The sequence below is a fragment of the Volvox carteri genome (genome assembly GCF_000143455.1).
Source record: "Volvox carteri f. nagariensis unplaced genomic scaffold VOLCAscaffold_50, whole genome shotgun sequence".
NCBI lineage: Eukaryota > Viridiplantae > Chlorophyta > Chlorophyceae > Chlamydomonadales > Volvocaceae > Volvox > Volvox carteri.
In genome coordinates this window covers 430635-455356 of record NW_003307593.1, presented here as the reverse complement: position 1 = coordinate 455356, position 24722 = coordinate 430635, and the positions used below count along the sequence as shown (strand labels likewise).

The window sequence follows — 24722 nt, the reverse complement described above, 5'->3', positions numbered from 1 at the left end:
CACCGTAAATTGTTGGATATCGCTTTCAGAGGCGGTGTACTCGAAAAGGCAATTATTGCTCTAGGGTTTGACACGCACATCCATCGACACACACATGCATGCTGTCGTTGCCGGCCATCAACGGTAAGGACAACTCCTTTATGCAAGATACGGAAGAGGATGGTGGGGCCAGCGAGGCAAGCACAAGCGCCAGCAGCCCCCGGCGTGTAAAACTCCGTTTCGCCAAAAGCCGAAGCATCGGATTCGCGTCCTGCTTCATATGCCGCCAGCGCTGTGCCGTCTGCTGCCCGGCCGCGTGCCCACAGGCTGTAACCCACAGCTGCAATGTCACTTTTGTAGTACATTCGGGGCACATGCATACGCTGTCCTATGTATTTAATCGCGTTTGCCAATTTCATAATGGCGGCGAATGGGGCTTACCCGCTTATGGAGCCTAATTGATGCGTATGGATAGCCTGGTTTATGGCAATACAACCAACACCTGTAGACAAATCGCAGCCTCTGTGCGCCCTGTCACTATGCGAGCGGCCGCATACCAACACCCGCCTTAGTGCGTGTGTTGTAGACACCGATGTATTAGTGTTATAAACTGTTACAACTGTACTGTATCGTACTATACCGTACGTAAACTATTACAATTGTCCACCCGCCTGCAATATACGAAACATACTTTTATTAATGATGTATGATCGTAATGCATGCCATGACCTGTGCGCGGGACTGAATGGTGTGTCCGGGACGCGGTGCTCAGCAGGCGTAACGGGGTTACGAGCGTTTGTGGGCGCTGGCGCAGCTGTAGGGTTGCTGGACGGCCCATGGCCATTGAGCGAACGGAACGCCCCAGGTTCTAGGTTTGGACCGAAGCACCGACCTAAGCATAAGGAGCGTTTGCGCAATGCTTAGTTCAGGTCATGGGCCGTGCAGTAACCGGTATCCGTCAACATGAAAAAAGCTGAGCGGTTGGCGCGGAAACCTCGGGGGTTACGGTTTCCGCACTCTTCCGCCGTTTTGCAGGTGCAACCTCCTTGTCTTACAACCCATAGTGGTGGTTACTGAAGGTATCTGAAATGGAGAATGCCGACATAAGTAGCAGTAAGGGATATGAAAGACATTCTCGCAAAAAGTCCAAGGTAATGCCTTTATTCACTTCTTTTCGTCAAATTCTTACGCGTTGAAGGGGTGTCCCAGGGGAAAGCCGCGTTGAGGACCGCGCTAGCGAATCGAATCGGCAGCTAACAGGCGCACAACGAATCATGTCTAGCGAGGGAATAGCTATTCTCTTTGATTAACGCTTTCCCGCGGCATGTTCAGCACCGTTTATCATACCGAACGTCAAATCCTAAAGCTCCACTGCGTTCATCCCGTCATCCCCAAGCGGTCGAGCGTGACGGGAGCGCAACCGCGCATTACGCGGTCTCTTCGCTTGGTCGTTGTTGCAGGCTAGGCGTAATGGACCCTAAGGCATGTAGCTGCGGGCGGCGGATCCTGTATGCGCAGTGCCTTTTTAGGGGTTGTTTGAGTCCGTGATTCGTGTCCGCCTGTCCGGTAGCTTGCCCTCAACTCAGTGGCGCTAGCATTTGTAACCGCCGTGTCCACAAGTAGAACCTACCGACTGGCCCGGATGCTTTCCTCCAAAAGCTGTGACGAAATCGCGGCGTAGCTGCGGCGGTCGGTCCTTGTTAGTCAAAGCTAGAGCGGAGGTCAAAGCTACTCAGACGCCATCGGTACACCTCGCGAGGGAAGCGCGCACGCGAGATTACCTGTTGACTCAAGGCAAGTATAGTGTCCGCGGATTCCGGCCGGAATCTGCCCTGTGTCCAAAATTTACGAGCCTAACCGTACTGTCGAAGGCTGCTAGGCCACTAGGCGAAAGCACTCCATAAGTACATCTTTCTACGCAGTCTCGCATCGTAATTGTGCAATTAGAAGCTACTCCAGAAACGACTTGAAGGAAGGGACCTTAGACGGGTGCCTGCCCCGGGCTTCTCGTAGCCCAGATACTTTTGCATTGGCATAGTTAGGACGCTGGGTATACCAAACTAGGTGGGGTTACGTTCCTAAACGACGGCAAACTTGCGAACAGTACCGCAACGCGAGGCGTAATGACTCATGCCTCTGAAAGGGGTTGGTGGTTTTTTACTTGCAGATTCGTTAATTTACATGAAGCGCTTCTTGTAGCCCTACGCTTTACGATTTGGGAGGAAATCCCAACAGTGCAACAAATGCGCACGATCCGGGCAACGACTCAACACGTTCAGAAGAAGTGTTTACATAAGCCAGATTAACAAGTTTTGTCACCTTAATTCAGCTTGGATGCCAGTTAGGTCACGAGCGATGCGCGTAACCGTTCGGTTACAATTTCCGGTGGCTGTCCGGCAGCATCGGAAAGTTGGAATTTGGAACAATGTTCAGGAAGCCTAACAAATTTGCATTTACGTATGCATGTTATAGCCTTGAAGTAATCAAACTGTTATGTTTCCTTCACCAGAATATGTTACTTTTTATCATAACACGTGTTTATAGCGTATGTGCAATAGAATGCAGAAATGACGTAACATCTGTCAGTTTATAAAACACCTTCTTGATCCTACTGTCCAGTACCCTTTTGCTGCGGTGTCGGGGCCCGTGTTTACTTATGCGATGGCGAGGTTGAGCGGAAAGGAGTCCACGGTCTTCTCCGCGCCTTCAGTAAGTATAGTCATAATATGTAACACAGGCTGCGGTGGAAGACAATTCGGGACGGGAACAGTATGTACATCATGTGGACCTGCCAGCGTTAGGCACAGTATCCACGCAGACGCTGCTACAGGGGTTCATACCAGCCTTGGCATCTGCAATGGAGAATCTCAATCTATCAATTGGCGTTAATGCGTGCAACGGGGCGGCTGGGTTGGCCTCCAGGCCGATGTAAGGGCCTGAGGTCCGCGGCATATAATTGAGCGCAACCCAGCGTTGTGTTCGAGGTCGTCTTCATACGGTCTCAATCTCTCACGGTCTACTTCCGCTGGAGTCCTTCCTCGCGGGCAGGCGAAACTCGCTATCTTATGAAGCATTCAGGTTTTCAACAGCAGCAGCAGGTGCCCCCGCGCCCCTCCGTCTCCAGATCCGCACCCGTCTGCACTGAACCCTCCCTTCCGCTTCGCCTCGAACTGTGGGTTGGGGAAAGTTCCATCCTGGCGTGCTGCTCGTTATGTTGTACTGCATCGCTGCAGGACAACAGCTGCCTCACACACAAGGACAGGGATAGAGACAAAATGGACCCAGTTTCACAGTGCAAGCGGTGGACAGGCCGCAACCCAGCCCCCCCGGGCGGTCGCGCCTCGTTTAATTTTGCCGGGGGCCCCCGCCGCCGCGGCAACACTGATACAGTTAAGCTGCAGATGATGGGATACCGGCAGGAGCTGGCTCGCGAGTGAGTGAGTGGTTAGGTGTAATGTGTTTTTGCGTTACTGGCTGCGTTTCTGCCCATGTCTGTAAGCCAGGCCGTCACTTCCTGAGCCATTGCACCGCACAGTTCCCAACGCCGTGTCTAGGAAATAACAACTATCCTTTTTCGCGCCATGCATTGAGGATGTCGTTCACTCCAGATTCCCAGTTTCAGTGTTCTTTCTCCCTCTCTTGTTCGTACTCATGTTTGAACCAGCCCTCCGAGTCCGTTCAACCATATCTGTATTGCGTCAAGTGGTCTGTACGGCATTCTGCTTTCACGATCTCTTTCATTTTACGGCATCTTTCCTTTACGTCAACCCGCCCACCAAACTGCAGGCTTACTCTCTTCAACTGCTTCGGATGCAACTTTAACGTGCTCAGCAGCTTCGCAGCCTTGGATGGGTGGGTGGGTGGGTGGGTGGGTGCGGGGTCCCAGGCAACCGTGGGGCTGCAGCATGGAAAGGGCATTGCAGGACGCCAGAAAACGACAGGGCGCAGGGAAGGAGGATTGTAACGCAGGAAAACAGGGTGTAAGGGAAGCGGAGCTGACCCTGGCCGCATCATAGCTGGGAAGTCGGTTACAAGCCATACACGTGCCCCACCGTTATGTCATGCCCCCATCTCGCCCAAGTGCAGCTGAGCGCCTAGGTATCCTGCTTGAGACGGGATTCAGCTCCCGCGCCGGCTCCGAAAACACTTTCTGCGGACCCAAAATCCCCGCAGGCCCATATGGCATCGGTATCGGCTTTACGTACGGCGGCCCCATCGTGATGACGTAAGTCGGGCAGACTTTCTGCACCTGAGGAGGGGAAGCTGCAGGGAGGCGGTACGGCAGGCACATGCAAACGCGAATGCGTATAGTTCTTTGCTCTGCTTGTGCTGCGCCTTTCTTAGCGGGTTATCGGACTGTAAGTCTGTTACTGTACATCTAGGCATGTGGGGAGCCGACTGCACTCAGTGACAGATTGTCGTAACCCTGCCGTACCGTACGGTGCGTCGTAATTGTACCGCAGGTGGGGCTGGATAGCGGTGATGGCGCTGACGCTGTCCGTGGGTCTCAGCCTGGCGGTGAGAAGTCCACCAACAGGGGGCTGTTGCATAGTGTATGAATAGTCTCAAGTGTGTATGCCTTACAATTAAATTAAAACCCGTGCGGGGTGAAGGAAGAAATGACGCTGGGGGACGTCATCCTCTGAACACTTTTGGGCTTGGTGGTTAAATTTTCCGCTACTGATGACTTGCCCAGTGATAAGAACTTACTTACAAACCCTGTAATTTTTATGGTAATTGCTGTGATTATGGTTGTGGTTAAGCCGTTTGAATAACTTAAGAAGTTTTTTTTTCTATATTTACCCAAGGATATATTTGTATTATAATAAGGAAAATTTTTAGTTAGAAATTTATTACTTATTCTATGGCTATTTTGGAAATAATTGCTGCCCCTGGCCCTATTTTAAAAAAGGAAGCTCAGCCTGTTGAATATACCAATTGGGTTGTGATAATATTGGTAATGCATTTATTCCTCTAGCATCAAAAGGGTCATCGTTAAAGGTGAAGAGGCAGGTTTTGCCCTTGATATTGATGGAATCACCTTTAAAGAAGCGAAAGAGGTTAGGAATTATAAGCTAGCACCGGATTATGATTTACATGTAGAAACTACTAACCAGGTAGTGCACATATTCGGTAGTGTTAATATAGCAATCGATGTTGATACTATTGTAGCAGCCGCCAAAGAAGTTAAAGTTGATGAAATGTTAGGTAAGGATCATCCACCAAACGGTGAAATTTATAGTATTCTTTATTATTCATATAGGTTCTGTATTGTATTATCAATAGTTTTTCCCAATGACTGCATGCAACTATATGGTAAATTCATTTACTCTTATTATATATGAAATAATAATATATTTAATTTATTTGCGATCACAAAGGAAGTTTACTTCGAGGTTGCGACGATGACTGTGGCCGCATAAGGACAGTGCTGGGCGGGCTGGGTAGACAGGAAAGCGGCAGAAGGGAGTGAAATAAGCAAGGAGGCACGCGGAGGGCGAAGGCTGCGATCAAAGGGCGAGGAAAAAAAGAACGGACAGCAGAGGGTCGATTGACGCGACCCGACTCAGGGACGCCATACAATGTAGTACGAGAGCTGAAAGCGCGCGAAGAACGATGCTGCGGAGGCGTTCGAAGCACCACCAGGGGCCGCAAGGCTTCAGGACCGAGGGACACTATGGGACGTGAGTATGAAAGTAGATTGTAGATTGGGGCTGCAGTAGCTCCTGTGGCCTGTTTTGGCCATTGATAACTAGTTTTTATGAATTGAATGTATTGTTATTATCATGGTTATCGTTCCTCCTAAATTCTTCTGGAGTGCTGCTGAAGTGCTGAACTGCCGAGACGTGCAACTCATGCATTCGAGCAAATCAAGCTGTTCACTAGTTGCATCTAGCGACATCGCTGCGGTCAATTTTATTACTAAACACAACAGGGTTTAGCCAATCAGATTTGTATTATTTGACACAGACTTATATTTATTATACAGACACGTCGTTTCACGGATCAAGTTCTTGAAGGTGCGTTTTTCAAGTGCGCCATAAATAATCTAACAGGCATAAAAGTATTTCACAACGGCTATAATGGTTTTTGCGCTATCTATACGGTTCAGGTAGTGGCCGGTTAACTCTAGCCAAAAAGGACATTTCAGGGGAAACGGAAGTAGTAGCCTAAATAGGCAGTCCATAACTTGGGTCTAGAAACCTCCCACCACGCCAACACGCATTTCCATAACATCTATGTCATCCCAACTTTCCGCCACGCCGTCCTAATATCTTTATAAAGTTGCGATTGTTTCTTGCATCTCTCAGGAAATGGCATCTGCTTATCCAACTTCTGGCGCGCTGTACTACTGGTCGTACAAGATGGCACCACCTCGGCTCCGGAACCTGACCTGCTTCCTGACAGGCTGGCTCATGACCTTGGGACAGTCCGCGCTGTCCGCATCCGCCACCTATGTGAGTTCGACGTCCGTCTGAGATTCTTGCGTGTGCGGAGTGCAACTGTGCATTTTCATGCGTGTGCCCCGGCATGCTCACATACATACGTACACCACTTCTCGTTGTTCCAAGCCCGCCACAACTCATTTCCACTCCCCTGATCCATTTTTTTAATGCCCTCTAGATCGTCAATCCTTTTCATACACCCACTCTTTTTTCGTACAGCCGCTCCGTACTTTCCCCGTACCCTTCGTATTTCCATTCCCGTATTTCCATGGTCCCTCGGCCTCTACATCCTTCTCACTCAACCTCTCCTGAAGACGTTCGTTGGACTCGTGGACGTCGCCCTGGAGCAACAGTACGGTGTGTGCGGGCTGCCTAGTCCGTGTGCACGGAGTGCGTACACACTGCTGCTGTGCTAGGCTAGGATGGCATGGGTGAACACCCGGGGGGGGAGCTTGAGGCTGGTTGATCGCTTCATGCACCTGGGCGTTTTGTGGTTCGGCGGAGGGGTGGGTTGTTTGAAGGGTCGGTTTCGAGCTAACGGACCTAGGGCCTAAGGTGGTTTTTCTTTGCCAGAGTCGTTTCGGTTGCCAGGGGGTTAAGGCGGAGAATACCTAAGGGAGCCCGGAAGCCCTGGGCTCACTTTCCTCCCTGGGTTTGGCGGCTTTCCTTATCTTGTCCTTTTCCCTCCCCCTCAGCAGCAGCTTCACTCGTTTGTGGTTCGTCTTTCCCCCTCCCACACACAACACCACCTTGACTTGATTGTGCCTTGCAGGCATCGTCCTCGGCCCGACTAAACGTCTGGGCATCCTGCTGGCGACCTTGGCGACGGTGTGCATTCTCAATTGCGGATCCGCCCGCGTGACGTCCTACCTCACCACCTTGGGGGCCTTGTGAGTTGAAGGGGTATAGGAGAAACGGCAGAAGAAGAGGTGGAGCGGTACAGCATTGAAGAAGTGATGACGTTTTAGAAGACCTAACTGCAGAGATATGAAGGGAGTTCAGGCGATAGAATACCTTGGGAATATAGTACGTATGTCGTGACAGGGTGGTATAGCTTCACCAGCGGCCCCCTTTCCCGAGGCAGTTCCCTGCTCTCCCCTGCGAGAGGGGCACCCTAATCCATTCACCCAATCCGATTTCAGGATGTATTCGTTGGGTTCAGCAACTCACCATTAGCATCCAACCTAACCTAGCGGATCAACGGCGCCTCAACTTAGTTCCTGGTCAGCTCGCAAGTTGATAATATCACGTCCTACCCGTCCCCAAGATGGGGGGCCACCTCCCATCTCAACACCTCTCAAACACCCGAGAGGTCGGCAGGCGAATTTGAACCCGGGTCGTCCTGGAACAGGAGCCAGGCCTTAACTTCTGCCGGCCACCTGCCTATATGTATGTATGTATGTATGTATGGGGATTTTTAGCGTGGTTGGCTCAAGGTGCCCCGTCGCCTAGCTCGGACAGGTGCATGCCGTGTTTCCTGGCGTGGTTTGTCCTTTTGTATCACTTGTTTTTACCGCGGTCGGTTCCCCGGGGGGGAGGAGTCATCTCATCAAACCGACAGCACGTGTTTTGTATTTCCTTGCGTTGCCGCTCTCTCTGCCTCCCCCTCCTCCCCCCCCTCCTCCTCCTCCCCCTCCTCCCCTTTTTCCGTACCTTACGACAACATGCGGTACAGGTACGGGACGCATTCATTAACCACGGCACCCAGCAGTCGCTATCCACCACCTGCGTCCGCGCTAACACCGGGGGCAGCTTTCCTTTCCTCACCCCGGGCACAACTGCTCTTGTCCTTCCCCCCGCCTCCCGCCTCCCCCGAACCCGCCAGTTGGCACATCATCGCGCTGCTGGGCTTCTGCTTTGCTCTCCTGCTCCTAGCGCCCAAGAGGCAGCCTGTAGAGGTGAGGCTGGGGCAGCGAGCTACCCAAGCTCCCGGGGGCTCGTCCTCAAATGGCCTCCCGTGGGGGGTGGCGGATCTGGAGAGAGGCAGACGGGGAGAGGCGATGAGGGGGATGAGGGGGATGTGTGTATGAAAGGAAGGCCACGGGGCGCCGAGTGGGGCCCCCTCCCCGGCGGCTCTTCTGTGCCCCTGCATGCACATCTGGGCCTTATCTTATCCGGGGTAGCACCCGGACATCCGCCACCTCCGCGACTCTTAACATTTCGGGCCGGGGCCAAGGGCGGGGCTTCAATGTGCAGCGTGTAACCAGGGGGCAGCGGACTGAACTCGTTTCGGCGCAGGGCAAAAACGTTGATTGACGACTTACGGGAACTCACAGAACACGAACATCCCTTCCCTTCGAACGAGACAAAAGATCCAGACACGCCGGATCAGCCTGGAAAAGCTTCCTTCATCTTTTCTTCTCCCCGCTTTCCTAGCAACCCCTGCCCGCTGCGATGTGCGGAGGAGTGTGAAACAAGGATGAGCACATTGCGCTGTGTCGTGCTGTGACTACTGACTAGCCTTACGATTGATTGCTGCCGTACGCAGTACGTCTTCACGTCCTGGCAGTCGGACAGCACACTCACTGGCATCACCAGCCCGCTGTACACCGTGCTGCTCGGCATCCTGATGGCGCAGTGAGTCATGTTGGGCGTGTGGATATATATGTATGCCAGCCGACATTCATGCCAGCGCAAATCTGTCTTGGCAAACCTGTCTTGGCAGGGGAGTGGGGGCGTCAGCCGCTGTGCAGTGCTGTCTGTGTGGTACATGTAGCTTTCCATGCTACGGTATTTCTTCTATTTCTGATATTCTTTCTAAACTTCATTCCGTTTCAAATATGCTGCTGTCCATCTGCCTGGTCCGTGATGGCTGATGGCGTGTGATGAATAGCGCATGACGGGAAAACGTGTTTTCTACGTTATGACTTCTTGTGCTGCGAAGGTGCCAGCGAACTCCCCCCTTACCTCCTTTCTCTCCTTGTCTGTGCCCTCGTATTGCATGTACGTACAATACATAGTAATCGGGTTGTTTTGATCTCGCAACACGTTCCTTTATGTGTACATCTTTGTACGGCACCAGGTGGAGCTTTACAGGGTACGACGGAGCTGCTCACGTGGCGGAGGAGACGCTCCATGCCGAGCTGGTTGTCCCTGCCGCCATGCTGCTGTCCATCCTGGGCGCCGGGCTGTGCGGCTTCGTGCTGATGCTGACCCTGGTCGTGGTCAAGGTGGATGAGTCCATTAAATTCGACCCTAGCGGACAGGACAATATGGTGCTCAAGATGCTGGTGCAGGTTGGTGCATTGGGGAATTCGGGGGGGTTTGCTTTTGTTAGGGTTCCGCGTGTTCCGTTGGGACAGTTGGAGTGGTGGTTAGGGTGGTTGATAGTGGCTGGGAGTTCGGTTGTGAGCGGCGCAGGACGAGCAGGCGCGTGTTTGCTTTCGAACCCGGACTGCGTGGAGCAGCACTGCACGCGCATCCGTGGGGAGAGCAGCACGTGTGTGTGTGTGTGTGTGTGTGTGTGACAGCAATGTTTGTGGGGGGGGTACGAGATAGGGCGCGAAGCGTATGGATGGTATGATGGAACGATAGTGGTGCAGTGGGGGTGGGGGAGGTGTTTGCACCGGCAAGCACAGGACGGGAGCAACACCAAACAAACTAGGTGTGCCGAGTAGTGTTGAAATCTCCCAGCGGCGAGGAAGTACGGTACTGGTGGCTTACGTGGCCTGATCTTCTAACCCCCCGTGGTGTTCGGGGTCCGAGAACCCCCGGACATTCCGCCAGCCCTAAAACACACATGCACATTGTCCCCCTCCCCTTGGCCCCCCTCCCCTTGGCCCCCCTCCCCTTGGCCCCCCTCCCCTTGGCCCCCCTCCCCTTGGTCCCCTCACTTAGATGCTCGACGGGGTGGACGTCCCCTTCAGCAGCAGCGGGGCCTTATTCGCGATGCCAATCGTGGGGACGTACTTCTGCAGCTTCCAGGCTTTGGCGAACAACGCCAGGTAGGTGACGACATGCAGTACCACACATTCGTACATTAAGCGGTTACACCATGGATGCCGTGAGCAGTGGCGGGGGTTGACCCAGGTGGGGGGGGGCCGTATGCAACTGCATGCAGCTGCTGGGGGTTACCCAGCAACAGCACTAGTCATCATCCCTGCCACACCGTCGCATCCAATACTTATCTGTCTTGATGACTTCACCATCTGTCTTGATGACTTCACCGTCCGTCGCCGTGTACGTACGGAAGGCATAACCATAACAACACCAAACGCCCGCCCTGCGTCTCTACTTCTCCCCTACCCGGTGCTCGCCCCGACGTGTTTCATGGCCCGCCGGCCACCCAGGCCCCCTGCTTCCCCCCGGTGCTCTGACCATGTGCTGCCCTCCCGTGCCTCACATGCCCCTTTCAAGTCATGCACCCCGTATGCACATACAACGCAACACACACAACACGGACGACACACACGCACACAGAACACACATACACAGGACACACACACACTTTCTCTCCCCACTTCCAGGATGTTGTACGCCTTTGCCCGGGACGGCGGTGTGCCCCTGTCCCAGCTGGCGGCGCGAGTGCACCCCGGCAGCCGGGCCCCTGTGTGGGCGAATGTGTACATGGTGGCGGCGGCGGCGGCGCTGTCGATACCCATGTGCTTCAATAGTGTCGTGGTGGGGGTTTGGGGGGGGGCGGGAGAGTGGGGAGGGTGTGTGTGTTTGTATGTGTCGGGTGGGGGTTGTGGGTGGGTTGCGGGTGAGGAAGGGGAGGAGGAAGAAGCAGGCGGATCCTGACCCGGAGAGTGAAGGGTGTGTGTGTGTGAATGGAGTTGAGCTCAGGGTTGTGTGAATGCGGGCACTCCCTACACTCAACAATTTCGCGAAGTAAAAGTGGCGGACAGGGGGGGGGCACTGTTCGTGCGGTCCTGCTCCTCTCCCTCCTTGCAGAACGCCGCCTAATGGCCACACGGCTCCCACACCCTGCAAGTGCACATACAAACCATAAGAATACACCCCACCGCCATGGCCTTAAGAGGTTCTGAAAGCTCCCCCCCCTCGTCCCCCACCCCACTTGCCTTTCCCCTGGCCTCGCCAGTTCTCAGCGGTGACCTCATTTGCCGTACTGGCCTGCTACGTGGCGTACCTGGTGCCCGTGGTCTTTAAGTGAGAATGGGGTGGTTTTGCCGTTTTGTCCTTTTGTCCTTTTGTCCCGGGGTGGGGCGGTGCTTTTAAAAAAGTGGTTACTAGTGACCCATTGACCCATGGAGCTTGGAAGGAGGAGAAGAGGGAAGATAAGCGGAATGGCGTCCAGCTAGCTGGACCCCTCTCCCCTCCCCCTCTCCCCTCCCCCTTTCCCCCTCTCCCCTTCCCCTTTCCCCCCCTCCCCTCCCCCTCTCCCCCTCTCCCCTCTACCACGACACTCGAAAAGCCTGTGTGCACTCTGGGTCGTCCGCGTTCAGAGGCCTTATGCCGCCGTATCTGGGATTGCAATACTACTTTGTTTTAAATGCCCAGATCTGTCAAAATCCAACCCAGTCCCTAGCTACTGCACACCTCCTTCCCTCCCCAATACACACACACACACAGACCCTTCACCCACCGCCTTACCTCAGAGGTTCGCGAGCTCCCAATGACGCGCGCACTTCTTTTCCTTAACCTCAACCTTCCCTTCCGTGCCCTGCCTCCCGCCCTCCCTGGTTGCCTTCCTGCTCTCCCCGGGGTGGATGGTGTTCAGGCTAACCACGGGCCGGCGCCGCTTCCTCCCGGGGCCCTTCCAGGTGCGGCCCAGCCTGTCTTGTGCGAACAACGTGCTTACGGTTCTGTGGCTGTGCACCGTCCTGGTCCTCTTCGTGCTGCCGGCCACGTACCCGGTGTCGCTCCAGAACTGCAACTGGTCGGGCCCTATGGTGCTGGGGGTGGTAGCGCTGCTGCTGCTCTGGTGAGCTGACGGGGGAGGGCGGGGGGCCGGGAGGAGGGCGGGCGGGAGGAGGGTGGGGGGAGGAGGGTGGGGGGACTATTTGGGAGAGCCTTTGGCCTTCATCAACTTTGTCGATGCATGCATTACCACCTTCACGATGGGGACTTAGGCGGCGCGATGCCGCCATCAGGGTGTAGGCCACCAGGGGGCGACACGGGGTGCAGGACATGGGGCTAAAGCCGCGAGGGCGCGCCGGTCACTGCCGGGTGGGTGGCGCTGCTGAGATTCTCTGTAGCTGGGCCCCGGGGGATCAGCTCCGGATGCGGTCTAACAAAGGGGGGAACACATCCCCCTTTTGAACGGCCGTGCGCTGCTGGCGAGTTCTTCAGGGGCCCCGGGGCCCCGGCTCCCTCCAACCCGCAATCCACATGATGTGCTGATACTCTGATCGGAAAAATCGTACTCTTCCAACAACAGGTATTACTTTCCGGTGTACGGCGCCAAGACCTGGTTTAAAGGTAAGTTCGTTGATGGTTTGGACAGGAGGGCGGTAGTTGATACCGTTAAAAATGCAGTAATGCAGTGATGCAGTAACTGTACTGTGCCGATACCCCCACGTACCGTCAGCTTCTCGATTAGGTTAAACGTGAAGCGGGTGGCTGGTGGTCATCCGTACCAGCCGATGGGTGCATAACGGTTCAGAATGGTGTTTTCTCCCCCGGAGAAAATCCATGCAGCCAGGCGGGGGTGTGTGCGGGTGACAGCCAAACACTCATAGGCCAGCTGATTGCCAACCGGACCAACAAATTCGGTCACATTATCCCTTCTCCCCCTTCCTCCCCCTACTCCATAATCCCCTGTCTAGCTTCTCCCCCCCCCGGGCTGCCCGCTCACCCCCTATACACGTCTCCACTCCCGCGCACTCCCGTTCACTGACCAAGTTGCACCTTTGCAAAGCACGCAAACCGCCAACTCTCATTCGGTTTCACTTCGCTCCAACCCGCCCACATCACCTATGCGCTATGTACCTTTCCCTTCTTGAACTCCCCCATCCCGTCCTCCTCTCTTTCCTTTCCCCCCTTGAACCGATGATGGGGCCTGTAGGGCCCAGGGCGAACCTAGGTCAGTTCCGGGACGTGCTACCCTCCGAAATGACCACCAGCGGCGGCGAGGCGGCGGCGGCGCTGAGGTGCACCGCTGACAAACAGCCGCAGCGGCACCAACGGCTCGTGGAGGTGGCGGAATTGGCGGAGGAGGAGGAGGAGGAGGAGGAGGCAGTGGAGGCGGCTGACGCGGTGGCGGCAGCAGCCGCCGTGGTCGCGGCAGTTGCGTCAGTCGGAGGTCTGGATGTGCCCGCGGCGGCGGCGGCGGCGGCGGCATCAGCGGCGGCGCACAGCGGCGGTTCCAGCGCGAACCAGGTTCCGCAGCTTCGCCGCGTGAGGATCAACCGGGGTAGCGGTGATAGAGCCCGCGGCAGCCGGCAGCGGCGGCGGTACGTACGTCCCTGCGACGCCCCAGCTCGGGTTCCACCGCTCACACTGATGAGCTGCTGCTCTCAGTAGCGGCAGCAGCAGCAGCGGCAGCAGCAGCCGGCGGGATGTTTGGTGGTGGTGGTAGTGGCAGCGATGACTTCCAGAATGAAGGCCCTGGCGAGGCGCTCCCAGCCATCGCGCTGGCGTGTGACGGGCAAGGCATAGGTATAACGGCAGCAGCACTGGCAGCAGCGTCAGCATCAACAGCTGGCCGAGGCGCTTGCAGTGCCAGCGGCGGCGGCGGCGGCATCAGGGAAACCCCGGTAGACTTCACCAACCCCTTGTTCCCGGCGGCTGTAGCAACAATTGGCAGCGGCCGTAGGAGCTGTAGCATAACGAGTAGTGTTGGCATTAACAAGACTTCGTGGGCCGGTTTCGCGAGCGGGAGTAACGCGTGTGGGGGGCGAGGAGATCCGGACGCGCTCACCTCGCCGGGGCTCCGGAACCCAGCAGGCTCTGCTTCCAGTAGGCGGAACACGTGTACGACATACGCGCGGCCCGGCGGCCGTCGTGGCAGCGTTGGCGGCGGCGGCGGCGGCGGCGGCAGTGATGGGTCTCCGGTTGCCCTCCTGCGGCAGTTGTTCCTATATGCTGGCGGCGGCGGCGGCGGGCTGTTAGCTGCGGCCGCTGAGGGGCCGCCGTCGCCACAGCCATTTCGTGCCGGCAACACCGGCATCGGCGCAAAAATGTATCATCCTGATACGGGGGCGCAGTTATTCTTCAGTCGTCGGTCTAACCCTCTTGGGGGCGTTCGTGCTGTACGGGATGGCCTCGACAGCGGTGGCGGAGTTGGCGGCCGCCAGCATGTACGGCGTTTATCCATCGGCTCTCACAGCACCATCGCCACCACGATGGCACCGCCGCGTAGCCCCGGCTCGGAATCGATCCTGGGACCTCTCGGGTCTGAACACCAGGTTCACGTCGCAGGTAGGGCAGCCGTCGCAGACACCCCCTCCTCCCCAAACGGACACCACCTCCGTGGCCCCATACTCGGCACAGCATCCATTGCGCTGGGCGGCTGTTGCGATCGCAACCGCGTCAACTACCGTAACCAACAACCACTTGAAAGTGAACAGGACCTTGAACCAGCAAAGGAAGCCGAACGCAGTTCCGAGCCGCAGTCATATTTGCTGGCACTAGCACACCAGCAGCGGCGGCAGAGCGGAGTTGGAATCGGTGGCGGCCACTGTTCTGGGTCCTGCGCTTTGGCCACCGCCGCCGACGTAAGGATGCTGGCGGAACGCCGTGCTGCCGCCGCCGCCGCGGCCACGGCCGCTGCGGCCGCCGCCATTGCTTCCTCAAGCGGCAATGTGCAGTACGTCGCAGCGGAGTGCCTATCACCCCGGCGGAGCTCCCCCCGCACACCCGGAGCTACGAGGAGCATCAGAATCATGGCGCTGCTGCCGCTGCTGGCGGCCGGCGGCGGCAGCAGCAACGGCGGCGGCGCTGCCGCTGCCGCCATGCCCGGTTTGGCCCAGCTTGGTGCGGCTAACTCATCGCTGGCTTCCACTCAGGGCGGCGGCGGCGGCGGCGGCGACAGCTTCCCTTTTGATCCCCTTTGAGGTCCCCCCTTGCGACTCGGGTGTGCTGCGGACCAGGCAGCAGGTCAGGCCTCCAAGCGAGCGGGAGTGGCACCGGACGAGCTGGGGTTGCAGTTCTGTCTCCGTACTGTAACACACGCGCACACACACACATACACACACAATCGGAAAAACGATTTGATTTGCCTCACGGACCTGACATCATGCGACTTGTTCATGCAAGTTTATTTGCCGCTGTTGCCGCTGCTGCTGCTGCTGCTGTCATTGACATTGATGTTGACGCAAGGGGGAAGAACCTTGGGCGATGCAATATTTTAATCTTACTGGTATTGATATTGGTATTGGTATTGTGTTGTTTCACGTTTTTGTCGCTGCTGCTGCTGTTCTGGTGACTCGCTGGGTTGGGGTGGGATACAGGATGGAAGAGACGCGGGGCAGGCAGGCCGGGAGACAGAGGGTGTAGGGCGGTAGGGAGGGGTGTGGGGCGATTAGGCTCGGACGGCGGAAGTTGGGAGTGGGGGTGGGGATTGCCCTCACCTATGCCCACCGAGGAGAAGAACCCTCCTCTGGAACCCCCTTTCCCCACGTCCCGGGGGGGGGGGGAGGGGAAAAGGCCACTACCGGAGAAAAGAAAGAATCCACGGCCGGCAGGGACGATGTGGGAGTGGGGGGGGAGTGGGGGGACTTCTAGGTGTATTGACGTACGCAGCGGCGCCAATGCAGCCGATATATGCCGACATCACCCCATGCACAGTGCAACCGTCACGGGCGAGGCATCATGCCACGGGTTGCCTGTCATGCCGAGCTGGCGCCTCTAATAGCTTCGACAGCTTCCAGGAGACAGAGGGAGATAGGAGGGTATGGTTCATGCATCTGAATGACGGACTGGGGGGATGGGCGGCTGTAATATACGACGGAGGGGACGGGTAGAGGAGGTGGGGGGGGTGCGGGGTGGCCTGGTTAGGCTATTGGCTGATCAGTAAGGAGGATGTCTGGATGCCTGATTTCCGGCCACACACACGCGCGGGGAGCCCGTCAGTTCTCTCCAGGGCTAGGGCATGATTGCCGATTGATCCAGTCGAGGGGATTTGGAGGATTTTGGTGGGAGTGCACACGGCTGCGGGTACGGATGTGGGTACGGATGCAAAGTATACCGATGGCGGGGTATTGCTGTTTGTGTATTGACAAGGCAAATGGCAAAAGGGTGTGGGTGCGGATGTGGGTTGAGTGCTGTGGATGTGGGTGTGATATGGATCTAGGTATGGCTACGTGTCTGGAGACACACACACACACACAGACCCGTACTCCACAATGCGGTTACGCATGCTGCTGGGCACTGCTATATGTTCATTTCCCGACGGGATGCTGCACTGACGGAAGGACGGACTGCGAAGAATTTCCTCATCCGTATCCCTGGATGCGGTTGGATGGGGTTGGGGGGTCAATGTATGCTGCAGTGGCGGGAATAATGTACGTATGTATGTATGTATGATTGGGATGTCTCACAAAGCGCGAGCAGTGTGTTTAAATTGTCCAATGAAAGAATTCTCGTGTGAGAGAGAGTAATTGTGTGAGTGTGTGTGTATGTCTCTCTGTGTCTGTGTGTGACTGACGCAGTAAGCTTGCTGATGAGCATGTGCGTGCTTGCGGAAGATTTTGGCACGGCGCGCGCCAGCGAGCGTGCCGCTGTTTTTGGCTATCTATCTAGGAAGTGAAGTATCTGAATGATGCTTCGCGGCCACTCTATGCTTCAAATCTATGGCAGGGGGTAGGAAGGCTAAAGCTTGGATTGAACTGGAGCTCAAGTAGGTGCGAAATGTGGCTGGTTCAGTTCGGACTATAATGCCATTGGAGTGAACATCGGATTCATTCTGTGCAAATGCGAAATGGTGGTGGTGGTGATGGTGACCAAGGCACTGTACTGTGGGGGACCGGGGGACAGAGTGGACAACGACAGGATCGGGCTCCGTATGGGGACCGCGTCCACAGGTGGCGGGTACGGCCATATGGTATACGTATGGCAACACCATAACACACATGCACTTGAAGGCCTTGGAGGTCAGGAAGCGCTGTATGGTTTCTCATCTGGGCCTTGGACGACGCAACTGTAAATAGTGACTCTGCCGTACAATCTTGTCGTACTGACGTGTGCTCTCCGTTGCTGCTTTAACGAAGTTTGAGAAAAAAGACGATCACAAACCGTTATGGCTATTCGCCGTGCTGTAACCTGAACAGTTTTTTTCGGAGCAGCAAGGGGGAGTCAGTGAAGAGTTTGGTCGAGCCGATCAGCGGGGAGAACGAAAATGGGAGGGGCCAAGCCAATCAGCAGCGCGGCAGCACTGGGAAGCTGTTTGGAGTGGATGGAGACTTAAGCGGTGTCATTGACAGCGAGCTGTCCGGACAGAGTTTGGTTGTTAGGTTCGCTGCTGGTGGCATCTCGCTGCGGGGACGGTTGCGGTTGTAGGTAGTGTAATCACGATATAACAGCTGAGGACAAAAAAATGGATTCCTAATCTGAAGCAAATCCGAAGCAGCTCTGCAGCAGGAGTTAGGATTTAGCCATACAAGCAGGGTTGCTGCCCGCTGCTATTCTTATATCACAGTCCCCGCACTCCTTGCAGGCCGTCTTCACCCTCGCCGCTACACATCTTTCCCGCCATCGGCTCCCGTGCGCCCTGCACTTCGTTGTGGTACTGACGCGGTTGTCTAAATAGGCCGGCAGCTCCTGACTCGCAGGTAGGGCCAGCGAATGGCCATAAGTGCTAGTGGATATCCTGCTTCCGCGTCACGTCATGTCAGGCCATGCAGCCTGAAGTGGAGCCGGTCTAGAGTGACAAAGAGGCAGCAGCCCTTGTGTCGGCGCCTCGGCCTCGTGGGTGACGGGCACACCCAGATGATTGGACGCTGCAAGTGTGGTATATCACCGCAATCTGCGATGAGGGTCTAAGTAAGGGGTCCAATGAGGAGGTTATCAGACTATGTAAGGCCACTTTCTCATCGTCCCATCTGTGGTATTTGTGCCGCATTCTCCACTGCAGGATCTAAAAGGGCGAGCCCAGAGGAGGCTGCGTTGTAAGAGCTGAAAAAAGGGCATCGTGTGTCGGGATGTCCATGGCATGATGAAGCCGTGCCTCCCCGAGAATGCATGAATTTATGTACGCTGCACTGCAAGGCAAAGCAGCAACTGGCAGACAATGACGACCTGGGAGCGGGGGCTGGGAAGAAGGGGAAGCACAGGGACATGGCAGGGAGTTCTGGAGCAGTGCAGCAGGGCAAGGGGAGACAGTGCAGGCGGGGTGTTGGTGTTGAGCTGGGGACTGGTGGTAGTGGGTGGCTGGGTGCTGGTGGTGGTAGGCAGGGTACTGATAGCATCTGGCGCACCAGGAGCGTGAGAATGGACGGGGGCCGGCCACACGGGCTGGGCTACCGGAGATGGAAGAAGATAGCTTTAATGAACCCACTGTCTAACAGCTCCAGTGTGAGCTACAGAGGGAGCTCACTCAAGGTTACATCGCCCGAGTTGTGTGGCAGTGAGCTTGGTAGGACAGATTAAGCAAGGCACTGAAAGGGCAGCTAACTAGGGATCAGGGTCTGCTAGGACAGACAACTGGAAATGACAGGTGGGATGCACTTATGCGTCAGCTAGGACTAAGTTGTGTTGAAAAATCCAAGATGTAATGTGGTTGTTTGGTATTAATATACGTTTGTTGTAGATATCATCATTGCAGACGCTCGAGGCGGTGTTTGTCGGCGATTGCACGGATTGGGGGATTGCAGTACAGCAATTTCAAAAGAGCACATTGCACAAGTCATAAGCAGCCGAAATCAGTCATGAATCTGTAATTCACATAAAAGTCTGGGCTCTAAAGCTTGCTGCTGTACCCTTGCTTCTTGTTGCAGTTGAACCCTGATAAGAAATGGCCCTCGCCGCCAGGCGCATGTCGATCACGCATCAGCATGTCTTTCATGTAGCCCGGGCGTCCGTTCCCCGGCGGCTTTCTGTTTGTGTTCGGGCTGCTGAGGAGAAGGCTCCTGCCGTAGTGGGCAAGGCAGTCCTTGTCGACCAGATCGCAAAGGAGGCGGAGATAACGAAGGCGCAGGCTACAAAGGCTTTTGATTCTCTTTTCAACGCCGTCCAAGAGGCAGTCACCTCTGGCAAGAGAGTAAGCTTGGGTGACTTTTCCAAACGTGGGCTTCAAGATGCGCATATGGGTATTATTGGGTATTACACAAGGTATTGTGTTATGATTGACTGAAGTGATTCGCATGTTACTTCGGCAAGCCCTTGTTACGTCTGATCATCGCGTGTCAAATCATCCGAGCATGCAAGAGACCGCTATCTTTATCTTTTTTTATCAGGTGACGGTTCTTGGATTCGGCACTTTCGAGTCGCGTCTCCGAAAGGAAAAGAATGGACGCAACCCGCGTACCGGAGAAACGATTACGATCCCTGCTGCAACGGTGAGTCACGTCCGCTATCTTTGTATTCCCTTAAAGCACGTCTATGTGCAACTAACGGGCAGCGGGTCTGGAGTCGCACCTGCGACGCGGCGAGCTCTGTGTGTGGCTAAGGATAGACTTCGGAAATTTGGCTTTCCGCAGGCCCCCGCTTTCCGGGCGTCAGTCAGCTTCAAGGAGAAGGTGAATGGCAAAGTGGCTCCGCCCAAGGCTAAGCCTGCTGCTCCTAAGCCCGCTACGCCAAAGCCGGCAGCCGCCCCTACGCCAAGACCTGTGACCCCTAGAACTCCGCCGGCTGCTGCCGCCAAGAAGGTCGCTGCGCCGCTTCCTGCGCAGCTTCCGAGGACGAAGAAATGATTGGGTTGACCGTGTTGTGTAGGCTGAAATCCGGCTCTGATATGCCCTTGTCTCGTGGGGGCGTGTGCAGATCTGGACGCATTTTGTGGCGTTGGCGGGACTGGGCCGTATACTTCCGCTTGGTTACAACCGTTTGCGAGCATACAATGTCCACAGTCGTGGCCTGTGTTTTGCGGACTTGCTATCAAGCATATTGAATGAAATTGATTTGCAGTGGCAAGCGGCCTGAAGCTTATTCTACAGTCTTAACGATGCTGGGTGTATGTGTGAAGCGATACATGTGGACATTGCAAACCTGCTTAATGTGCGTTATACTTTTCTGAACTGGCTCGCAAAGTGCTTTTTATGTTTGTTTTATTTTACGCAACTGGGAGCTTAAGCCACCCCAAGTGCTAGGCCAAGTGCTATTTCTCGGGCGCAGCGGCACGTGGCTTTTTCCTCGGCATCCAGTGTCTTTAAACCCGCACCGCCACCCGCTAATTTTACGTGTGCTCGCCTGTCCGCATGCTGTGGTTTACGCTTACACCTTGTTACCGGGTCAGATCATGGAATTTTACGTGTGCGAACAAAATGGTTTGCCGTCCATTTGCCGGGCTGGTTAGCGCCGTATTGAAAACAGCTCTTAGGGCTCTTCAATTCCGAGGTAAGTGTTGCAACCACCCGCTGACCTACTTCCAGCAGTCCGCTAATCAATATGCAGGGCAGCATAGCAGACATAACCCCCTTCAGTAGTTTCCAAGAATAACAAGATATTAACCCAAGGACATGCTATCAATTCCTTCGTTTCTTTCCTTGTCGAAAAAAGAATAAGCCGCCACACTTCCCAGTGTGACAGCATAGCACGGGAATCCCATACTCCATCTTCTATCCGCCGCTGTACAATACCTTACCAAACAAATCTTCATCGCATCAACTTTACCGCCACAGCCTGTGTGTGCAACTCTCAAAAGCGCCACGTTGCAATAGTGGACTTCGAGAAGCTCCAGAAGGCACGTAGGCGCTGTGCTCTGGCGGGAGGCACCACACTCTACATGTACATGGTTCACCAGCCACTATCCCGTACGAGGCATGGGGCCCCCAGCTGCTCCTCTCTGCACCCCTGGAGTCCTCATGCCGCATTCGCTTCTCCCTCCACTTTAGTCAAGGCTATGGTATCACTTATGGCCTGGCCCTGTTGGTTACACTTCCAGTCCACTACCACCACTGAAATCACCATTCTCGCGCAGTGCCAGCCCGGCACTTACCCCGGCTCCATGTTGCCAGGCTGGCAGTCCTATCATCGCCAGCGCGGGCATGTGCAAATTGTGTGATGACAAGGAAATGCAGGCTTGTGCGGGGCCTTGCGGATGGGACGCAAAATTGCAAGCGAAGGCATCCAGCCTGCCACGGCGCCTTTCCCAGAGGCACGTCAATTGAAAGAAAGGCAAAAGCACACAGCCGGCATGTATGTGTGCAGCTTGTTAAGGGCTCCTGAACCCCTGCTGAATCAATCAATCCCGCACTGCGTACCGCCGCTATACGATTTTCCACTTCATCTCAAACGCATTCGTGATGCGGCTGATGCAGTACGCTGCGCTGAGCGGGTACTCTGACACGTTGAGTTCCTCATCCACCCAAGGCGCCTCGATGCGGCCGTGCGCAAAGGCCCCCACCACGAAAACCACCGGCTTGCTGTCATCCATGGCTGCCACATAATCGTGGATAGCCACGCGCTTGGCAGCGGCGAAGGAGAAGCCCACGCGCTTACAGTCCAAAGGCAGGTACTTGGTAACCGGGCCCTTAATCACCTGTTGGTGCATGAGCGCGACGGTGGGTCAGCTAGGTACAACGCAGAGTAGGACGCAGCATGCGTACAAAGTTAGGTTCAACATTTGGAGTAGGAACCGCGTGCCTGTCTGTCAGTTCCATTCCTGGATCGAATCCTGGTCTTCGTGCGGGCACGGGTGCGTGCCATGCGCCTATAGGGGAAGTAATTGCATATGGGCACCAATCAATCGGGTACAGATCTGTATGCGCGTGGCAACGGCACTGCACTGCACTCAGGCCAATAATCCGTCTGTCAGTCTGTCTCCGTCTGTATGTCTGTCCACCTGCTAACTTATCTGTCAGTTCACCCGCCACGCATCCACCGCCGCCTCGCTCCCTAACCCCAGAAATCATTAGGCTCGCTCACCTTCATGAGCTTATCCGGTCCGTTGGTCGCTCGGATGCTGAGCTTTTGCAACAGTTGGACCATAAGGCCCGAAAAACGTTTGATGGTGCGGGGTATCCGCGTCTTGGGGTTAATCGAGAATAGCACGTTCTTGTGTGTGCGGACGTACACAGCCTGTTTCGGCAGGGACGTGGGCGGCGTTGGCAACAGTCCGGACCTTTGCCGGCCCAGGATGACATGTTTGGGTTCAAGGTTAAGAAGCAAAGGGCGGAGATAGGCAACATTTGTACCATAGAGGCAGCCCGTGTGTGAGCCTCTGCCCACTGCCTAGGTGAAGGGTCGGGCTAGACATGGGCTGGGCCCAAGGACTGATATGCCAAGCGAGCGCCCTATGCCCGTGAAAGCGCCGTCGACCCAGATGGGACTGGGTACTTCGTAAAGGATTATCAACGGACCAGACCGGAAAGTTAGGGGCATGGAAATGCTGCTGGGTTCAGTTTCCCCGTCGTTGCGGTTGCGTGTGGCACTCTCCGTCCTCGTTTCACCGACAGGTTGTCACCACACGGTCCCCGAAACACACACACCTTCCCGCAGCTGAGGATATGTGGCACGTGTACAACCTGGCCCGTGAAGGCGACCATATCACTGCCACCACCTTCGTTCCGTGAACCCCCCACAGGGCTCAGACAGGCAGGCTAGGCCGCGAGGGGACACAATCCAGCCCCAGGGTTGGGTCCAATTAGCGGTTTATGTTACTGAATGCTCCTGGCTATCGGCCGCTGTCGGTGCATGTCAGGAAGGGGGCGACACACGGCGTGTGGCCACACCCCGTGTGTCGCCCCGCCACACTGAGATGAGCTGTACCGGGCGTCACTGACCGCACCAACAGAGTTGCATGATGAGACCATGAGACCCCGTCCCGCCCCGCCCCGCCTCGAGAGCCCTTCTGCAGGTCGGAGGGCATTGTCATCCACAGCAACATGCCATCGGTTCCATTTAATAGTCTCTGTCGTCCGTTAAATGCACAGTCTAAAACGTCGGTTCGGATAAGGTACGCCCCGAACTGGACAGCTCCCAGAGGCGCTAGGCTGGCTCCCTTCAGCCATGAGAGGTCCATGAGCGAAGGGGCCGACCCTCTGGGATATCGGTCGCGTTTAAGAACCACAGGAAATCTCCGCACCGGCAGTGCCTGCGGAGGCCCAGCACCACCAAGAAAGACACCGAAGCCTGCAGCTTTCGGCTGCTGCTGCCGGGATCTAATCTTACCTTAATTTTGGCTGCTTTATTGAGCGGGCTGTCCAAGATGTTCAGGAGCGCCTGTTAGGAAGCAAGCGGCAAGAGCGCGTTCATCCGTTGAGGTAACGAGGAGTGCGGGGGAGTTTGTATGTGATATGAGAGCCGTTGTGTATGGATGGCGCGACACAGTGTATGGCGGTGACCCGTGGGTCAGCACCTGACAGAGCGACGCCGAGTTCATGAGAACGGCGGGATCCGGAGACATGACACTGGTGCGCATAACAATATAACTTAGCTGCCTGCATAACAAGATAACTTGTACGGATCTATGTGCCTGAGGACGTGGAGTGGACTTGCAATTGTTCGGCTGTAGGTGTCTTCTTCGCGAAGCACTGTGGGGACTTAGGGTTTGAGGGGGCCTGGATATCACAAGCCGTCGTGCTGGCAATATGGCATGTTTACTGCGTGCAGTTCAGTTCCTTGAGGGTGGAATAGAGATGGGATATGGCGTTGAGAAAGGAGGCGTGGGTGTATCAACGCAAAAGGAGACTCCTCACCTGGTGGCAGATATCTGGACGGTACAATGCCGGGTCCTTTTTGTGTTTTCGAAGGTAAGTGGCATGGTCGTCGCAGTTGAGAAGCTGGAACGTCTGCGAAGCGCCAATTACATGTATCGATGTGAGGCGCCCGCCGCCGCGTGCCAACGACTTCACCCGGTCGTATAGGGCAATGGCCCCACCTTGCCAACTTGCGCCACTTCTAGCTGAGCATCATCAAGGATGAAAATTACACCCTGTCCTTGCGCCCGGAGGGCCTCCTCCTCCTCTTCAATTGGGGGCGGTTGGAGGCCGCCGGCAACCATTCCGCAAACTCTGCTAAGATATTGAGCGAAGATGTGAACACTGTGGCGATGCTTCAACTGTTTCGTGATAAATTTTAAGGCGGTAGGGTAATAGGGTTCGCAGCTTTGTTAAGGCAAAAAGAGGAATTTGGAGTAAATTGGATGGGGAGTGCGTACAATAAAAGATCCCTTTATCGTGCACCTGCTCGAGAAATAGCAAACACAGCGACGCCAATAATGCTAAACTGTTTTTTCTCGTCCCAAATACGGCAACCGTCCTAAAAGCAAGCTCTTTCGCTCTCGGGAGTCCCACCTTG

The 24722-nt window shown here is 55.5% G+C and overlaps 3 protein-coding genes across 3 annotated transcripts; 2 read left to right on the top strand and 1 right to left on the bottom strand.

The window, feature by feature from the left end:
* Nucleotides 1-2640: 2640 nt before the first annotated feature.
* On the top strand, nt 2641-15382 carry VOLCADRAFT_96197 (uncharacterized protein; the record flags this gene model as incomplete). Its single annotated transcript, XM_002955294.1, has 20 exons — nt 2641-2688; nt 3213-3412; nt 3766-3839; nt 4066-4204; nt 4443-4497; nt 6291-6437; nt 6740-6782; nt 7198-7315; nt 8251-8323; nt 8914-9002; nt 9448-9661; nt 10263-10369; nt 10892-11045; nt 11467-11534; nt 11958-11985; nt 12149-12309; nt 12766-12806; nt 13393-13780; nt 14338-14747; nt 14820-15382. The coding sequence occupies 20 exons, from the start codon at nt 2641-2643 to the stop codon at nt 15380-15382; spliced, it is 3120 nt and encodes a 1039-aa protein (XP_002955340.1).
* Nucleotides 15383-19224: 3842 nt separating this feature from the next.
* Nucleotides 19225-20747, top strand: VOLCADRAFT_83165 (uncharacterized protein). The gene is made up of 3 exons (XM_002955293.1): nt 19225-19524; nt 19721-19822; nt 19964-20747. Exons 1-3 carry the CDS (start codon nt 19279-19281, stop codon nt 20174-20176), a joined length of 561 nt encoding a protein of 186 aa, XP_002955339.1. The 5' UTR covers nt 19225-19278; the 3' UTR covers nt 20177-20747.
* A 943-nt stretch (nt 20748-21690) lies between these two features.
* VOLCADRAFT_106743 (uncharacterized protein) lies at nt 21691-24590 on the bottom strand (the record flags this gene model as incomplete). Its single annotated transcript, XM_002955236.1, has 5 exons — nt 24304-24590; nt 24122-24214; nt 23595-23645; nt 22350-22502; nt 21691-21963 (listed from the first exon to the last, which is right to left on the bottom strand). Exons 1-5 carry the CDS (start codon nt 24424-24426, stop codon nt 21691-21693), a joined length of 693 nt encoding a protein of 230 aa, XP_002955282.1. The 5' UTR covers nt 24427-24590.
* Nucleotides 24591-24722: the final 132 nt, after the last annotated feature.